This window comes from Daktulosphaira vitifoliae, unplaced genomic scaffold (genome assembly GCF_025091365.1).
Source record: "Daktulosphaira vitifoliae isolate Bord-2020 unplaced genomic scaffold, ASM2509136v1 Scaffold_1, whole genome shotgun sequence".
Lineage (NCBI taxonomy): Eukaryota > Metazoa > Arthropoda > Insecta > Hemiptera > Phylloxeridae > Daktulosphaira > Daktulosphaira vitifoliae.
Window position 1 is genome coordinate 59,972,153 of NW_026099572.1, and position 7,240 is coordinate 59,979,392.

Below are 7,240 nucleotides of genomic sequence, written 5' to 3' on the forward strand. Positions count from 1 at the left end.
TATGTTTTTGTGATTTTTACTTATTAAAAGTAAAATTACTTCCCCCAAATGTAGCATTAAATTTAATGGAGATATGTTTGAAGTATTAATAGATTACATTTTAGATATTTGCTGTTGCTCCATGTACTATTTTCTCTTTTTTTTAAAAAACATCATGACAATCTCTCATTAAAATATTTGTTTTGATTGATTTATGTAACAATGTAATATAAACAAATTTTTGAGAACTTTAATGATTTTGTATATACATATAAAATACATATTATAGAATATTGTATTACAAATACATATTACATATTGTAAAATACATATACATTTTTTATTTGTTATAAAATACACCTAAAGTAAAAATGTGAATTATATTGTCATATTTATTGTGACCATTAACCTATAACCACCCAGTTCTCTAGTATTGGCACACTCCTAATACATAATGATAATATATAAGGTTAACTTAATGATACAATTATATTATAATTGTAACTCAATATATTTTCAATTGAAAATCATTATAGATGTTTTAATATTCAATGTTTATACTCTTTATTTTGTTGAAAATCTGTTGAATTATTAAACATTACTATATATTTTTACACTTAAGACACAAAAAATGAATTTGTTTTAAGAATCAAAAAAATATTTATTTAATAATTCATTGTTAATTATTTTTCATTATATAAATTATAACATTAAATCAATGGTAAAAAAAAATGACTAATAAGTGTACACAATATTAATTGCATAAAAGTATTAATAGAAAAAGTTAATGTTAGGAGGCAATGTACCTTTTAAATTAGCTTTTTCTACATTGAAATTGAATTCACTAAAATCTACATAAGGCAATATTTTTTTAGTTGAACTACTTGATGGATCAGTTGTAGTTGAAGTATTTGTTTCAGTTAAATTTATGGCAGTATCTAGAAACAAAAACATCTTAATTTACAAATTGCTCATAACTAAAATTAGTTTTTAAAGATAATGAACCCTACTGAACAAGTTTGCGAGAAATTTTAAATAAAAATAATTATTAGATTCAAATTTTACCTTGATCATATGAACTATTCCAACTGTGTTGCTGTTCTGTAATAGCGTTTGGCATTGCAAAATTGAAATTACGAACCACTAACATAATATTTGGTCGTATTGCACCAGCAATATTACCTTGTGCTTCATAGGTATCATGATGAATTCTAGCTATATGATCTACAACAGCTTGTGCTACACCCGTTAAAGTCGATTGCACTCTCAACTGTAATAAAGTTATTTAAAAAAAATTAAGTATATTATTCTGACATAAATTATCATAAAAGTAATTGGTGAAATGATAGCGATTTAAGCTGAGTTTAGGGTATTTAATTTAATTTGATTCAACTTCAGAAATGAGTTTTTTTATAAGATTAAAAAATTTTTTTTATAAATATAAACATAATTAATATAAAAGTAAAAAAATTCTAATTACTTGTTCTACAACCAATAATGCCAACTCTTTATTCACTTGATTAGTCCCAGTAGCTTCTTCTAGTATTTTTAAAAGATTAGGAGAAGCAATCATCATAAATCTAAAATAATAATTTAATTGAATCAAAATATTATACAGATTTTATTCATCACATTACTAAAATACTTACCTATATGAAGAATCTATTGGAACTCCACCAATAATATGGGGTTCAGCAATTATTGGTTCAGAACATGCTAGCCTAAGCTCATCATAATCTTTGTATGCTCCTTTAATCATATAATTACAAAGGCATCTTGTAGCTGTTTGATTCCCTATCTTTCTACTACCTTTGCAGTAATACAAAATAAGTAACATATTAATAGTGAAATTGTACAGAAATAAATATGATGGGTACCATTAATTTTTCCATCATTCACTTGTAATCCAAGATTTTTCAACCTAGTGACTTCATCTAAATTATTTAAATTATGATCTTCGCTTAGTTGTACAACTCTTAAAACATTGTCTTGATCAGTTTTGCACAAAAGAACTCTGCTTTCACCCACATTAGCAACAAATAAATGATCATTTTTAAGTATTGCTATAGCAGCTCCAGTACCACAAGATAATTCTTCATTCAACTCTTTTAATTTTTCTATCTAAATTATAGAAAATACATTTATGAATAGTTCATAGATTAATCATATAAATAACTTTTTTTTTTTAAATCTTTAAAGTATTATTATAGCTTAACAAAGATACTAAAAACATTACAATTAGAAATGTCACTAATCAAAGATGTTTTGGTTGTTCAAATAAATAAATAAAGTAAATGTAAATGTTTTAGTTTGTTTAGACATTTTTACAATTGATCATACTTCTATTATAAGTTTATAATTTTCTATCAATTTATAGAATGTTTTTACGATTTTTTATCAAATAAAGTCTTAATGGAAAAAATAATAAAGCTTGATTTAGAAAATTAGCATATAATACAGCTCATGTCAAGAGAATTACTTTTTGATCATTTTTTTTTAAGGAATTGGTTAGAAAATAACACCAAATAATTATACAATAATATTACAAATATAATATAATCTAATATAAACGTGTTCAAATAATTTTAGAATCCTTGCTTTTGAAGAATAAATTTATCACAAAAAATTAAATATAACTTATATGAAAATAAATTAAAAATATTAATTAGTCACAAATAAAAACTTCAAATGTTATTTCTACATACAATTTGTGGATATTGCTGATAAGCATCATAATGGGAAATAGTTTCTGGAAGCTGTAGTTGGAGACTAGCTCGTTGGAGTAGTTTATTGTCAATAGTATCGAGATAAGTTCCTTCTACAGATACAAAACTTTGTCTGTAAATGTATCAAAATATAAAAAATAAAACAAAGTCGGATATATAGACACATCAAAAATAAAATATGACTTACAAAATTAAATCTCTTGTTATTTGATCTAAATCTATAGATGAAAGATTTCCTAGTAAAATTTCAGCTGCAATACGATCCCGAGCAAGCTGAGCAGCTACTACTCCATTATGACCATTAAAAAGACCATATAACCATATAGCTCCATCATCATAGCAACATCTAAGACAAATATCTTCAGATTCAATATCTTCACGTAATTGACCTGTTTCATTATACCTTTGTCGATTTAAGTACCCAACTCCTATTAAATAAGTTTATGGTAAAGTCAAAACAATGATTATTTTTTCTTTTTGTGCATTATTTCACAAATAATTACTTTGAAAATTAGATTTTTTTGTAAGTTATATTAATGTAAATTATATTAATAGATAAGTACTTTTAGATAAGAAAAAATTACTTTAGAGTTATAAAAAAATAATGTATTAAGTTTTAAATTATTAAAATGAGTAGTGAGAAAATATTTTTTATTAGTTTTTAAAAATTTGCTTTTAATTTATAATACGTATTAAAATTTACCTGAAACTTTACAAATAGGAAGATCTTCTGTCCAACTACGAGTGTAGTTAAATAATAACTTTGTATATTCTGGACCTCCTTCTGCTATGGTAGGCATATTGAACTTTAAAGAAGAGAGATTACATCATAATAAAAATATCTGAGAAAAATATTTCGTATTTAACACAAAATAATTAAGTTTTATAAAATAAAGTTAAAAAATATATTTCCTTGAAAAGTGAAATATTAATTATTATATAAAAATTATCATTTTAAATCAATTAAAATTGATAAGAACATATGTTAATTCGCAGACGTAAATGTTTTATTATACCAGTGAAGCATTTTTAATAAATTTTAAAGGAGTTTTGAAAATTTTGTTTAGGAAAGATAGTAAAATTGTTTTTATTTTACCCCTACCCTTGAAATGAATAGACTCTTGAATTCTAGTTATTTAAATACAAATAAGTCATTAATATAGTTTGTTGTATAATTCCTTTCAAAAATTGTTTAGTTGCGTAACTGGTATAGTACACATTAGTTTAGGTCTTGACTCAGGAGGTGATAATTTGATTCGAGAACCCCCTTTAAATACTTCTCTATATTATACTATATATCTATAGTTAAGTCTCACATAATTGTAAAACAAAGGCGAAGGGCTATTTGAATCAAAAAAACACTTTTCAGAAAAATAATCTATGTACTTTCAAGTCCCTATACATCTCTTAGTGTGGAGGAGTTTGCCTCCAATAATCTGCATTCTGACAAATATCAGGAAATGACTTCCCCCTATTATTATAACTCTTGATAATAATCTATAAATAAAGTACATTAAAAAAAAATGTTGGTTATTAAGTGAAATATATATATATATATATAACATAAAATGATTGGGTTTTGATCTATGGTCTGTCGTTTTTACTAAAATGTATGCGATAATGTTTAATTGTAAGAATGATACGTTTGTGCAATAGAATAATATGTAGCCGTTATTATCAAAATTGATATAATTGCAAACGCCGGTCAGTTGTTAAATATATGGAGGTCAATTTTTGAAGATATGCGATACGTAGTCACAGACGATACATTTACCGAGTATGATAAAGTTTTAACAGTAATGATAAATAATTTCTATTCTTAACGGATTCTATAATTTTTTATAATTTATCGAATTTTATAAAAATATAACACGTAAACTATTATGATCACGCCGTAATTAGCGTTACAATTTTTAAATATGGCCCATTAATTTTAAGAAAACTTGCCTCGTGATAAACATTTTCAGTCAATCGCAAAAAAAATTACCCTTTCAAATGTTTTAATGATTCTCACAAATAAGGAGGGCTTACCTTCCTGGTCAAACATGGTCAAAAACATGATTAATGAACTTAGGATTTAATTTTTTCTATTAACCGACTTAATTTTGCCTTATCTAAAATAGAATTACCTCTAAAACTTTTCAAAAGTTTAGTTTTGATTTCATAAAAGTATGACGATTTTCTGGGCATTCCAATAATTTATTAAGTCGATTAAAATAAGAAAAATAATTTTTCTTCAGGTCATTATTTTAATCAATTTAAAAATATAATATCAATTATATTATTATATTCAAACTACATAAAACATAATAATAATATTTAGGTTAAAAAAAAGAACTGATATGCTAAATAAACACGCCAAGCAAAACAATAGGATAAAAATCTGGGCAAAAAATGGTATAATATCACATTACCTAATCGTCTATTTAAAATTTTATTTTAACTTATATTTACTTCATTTTTAATATTCTACCCAGTTCTCGAATTGGCCAAAAATAAGTAGGGGAACTTAACTTAACAATTTGAAAACTGCGTCCCTAGCATTTTGAAGACCTTTTTTTTTTTTTTACTCATTACTTTATTTAGTATTTATTAATAAATCATATTTCATTATCATAATATTTAAAAAAAAAAAAGAGGTGGTATTTTCCACCGTCCTCCTGTCACAATAAAAAAAAGTAGAGGAGCTACGTCCCCCTGCGCACCATCCCAATTCGAGCACTGATTCTACCTGTTTTAACATAAGCTATAGGGGGTATACCAGTTCAATACAATGAGGAAGAGACAAGGGATGATCGAGATAAGTGGGAAGGGAATCTTTAAGTTGATATGACTAGCAACATTAAATGTTTCTCATTAAAAAAAAACTTCGTTTTGCTGATTATATAAATATTAATATTGGAATTATATGGTTCGGGAATTTATGCATTTATGAAGTTTATTTTATTGTCATCCTAAGTACATAATAAATAGAACTTTATGTTTGTTTTTCTTAATTCTAATGAAAGTTTATTAAACACAAATTTAGCTATAAGAAGTATGGGAGGATCATTCTACTTTTGAACAAAAAATGTCCCTATAAATCTTTATAACAATGTTGAATTTTGATGAGTGGGGTATATCAGAAGTGGTTCACACAAATTTTATAAATGTATTAAGCCCAAAATCCTAGTGGCTATTCATATATGTAGTAATTAAACTTTTATTTAAATCATACTTTTTTCGAATGAAAATCTGTTTCAAATCATGGAACACTATCAATAAATGAAAAAACCCAGCACAGTGGGGTCGCGGCATAGTGGGGATGTTGCATAGTTGGGTCCAGTATAGATTTAATCTGACAGTGATTAAAATCACTATCATAAGAAACGCTTCGATGCAAATCAGTAGATAGTGTTTAATTCTAAGAAATTGGTGGATAATTACAAAAGCTACATTATCTGCTAGTTTCTTATTAATACCCTGATTAAGATAAAGTATGTCGAATGAAAAAGGGATTATTAAAAAATATTATTTCTCATAAAAAAATTGTGTTGATTCGTACACTTTTCAATGAGTTATAGCATTATAAAGTTAAAAATGTAACCAACCCAACCCAACATCAACTCCTATTTCCTTAATTATATCCAGATTAGTAATTATTTTAATTATATATTATATAATTTTTATAATTAATTATTTTCAAATTATTATTGATTTTTAATATGTTAAAAGTAATCATTTTGAACCTACTTCTTTTTGTTCTTTAAAGTGAAAGTTTTAATAAAAAAAAAATGAATTTATTACCATAACTTTTAACTCAACTTGCAAGTTTGAAATAAATATTATTAAATAGAAAAAAATGAAATTGGTAGATTATTTCAAAAACAACAATAACACTTATTCCCTTAATTTTACCCCGATTTATAACTATAATATATGAATACATAATAATTACAGTAATTAAATTGAGTATGAAAGTGGTATTCAATAATATAATATTGTAATTTTTACGGAGATATTATAAAAATAAAAAGGAGTTGTATATTCATATACTTTTAATGCGTATACAAATTTAAAGGAATTTATGCAATACTTTTTAATAAAAAAATTTTGTTACTTATGAATAAATACACTAAACAAAAGGAACTTTCATCAGAAAAAAAATATACTTTTCTAAATAAACTTTTCGTGATGTTTTCAAATGTGCAATTAAACTTTTTCTATTACTTCTAAGTTTTAATATTATTACTTATTATTAAAAAATAAGTATTTACATATAAAAAAAAATAATTAAGAACAAAAAAAATTGTATTAAATTAATACTGATTTTGATTTTTAATATGTTAAAGGTAATCATTTTGAACCTATTTTTTATTGTCTTTTAAAGTGAAAGTTTTAATGAAAAATACCTTCTCAGCTTCGCATCGAAGCTAAAAAATGAATTTGTTACCATAACTTATAGTTCAACTTGCAAGTTTGAAATTGACATTATTAAATTGAAAAAAATGAAATTTTTAAGATTAATATGCAATCTGGAAATTTTATAATTACTA

At 24.4% G+C, this 7,240-nt stretch overlaps 1 protein-coding gene across 1 annotated transcript; it reads right to left on the reverse strand.

Moving 5' to 3' along the window:
• Nucleotides 1-659: 659 nt before the first annotated feature.
• LOC126894409 (TGF-beta-activated kinase 1 and MAP3K7-binding protein 1-like) lies at nt 660-3,650 on the reverse strand. Its single transcript, XM_050665430.1, has 8 exons — nt 3,409-3,650; nt 2,893-3,133; nt 2,685-2,817; nt 1,857-2,100; nt 1,629-1,788; nt 1,460-1,559; nt 1,045-1,249; nt 660-917 (listed from the first exon to the last, which is right to left on the reverse strand). Exons 1-8 carry the CDS (start codon nt 3,503-3,505, stop codon nt 751-753), a joined length of 1,347 nt encoding a protein of 448 aa, XP_050521387.1. The 5' UTR covers nt 3,506-3,650; the 3' UTR covers nt 660-750.
• Nucleotides 3,651-7,240: the final 3,590 nt, after the last annotated feature.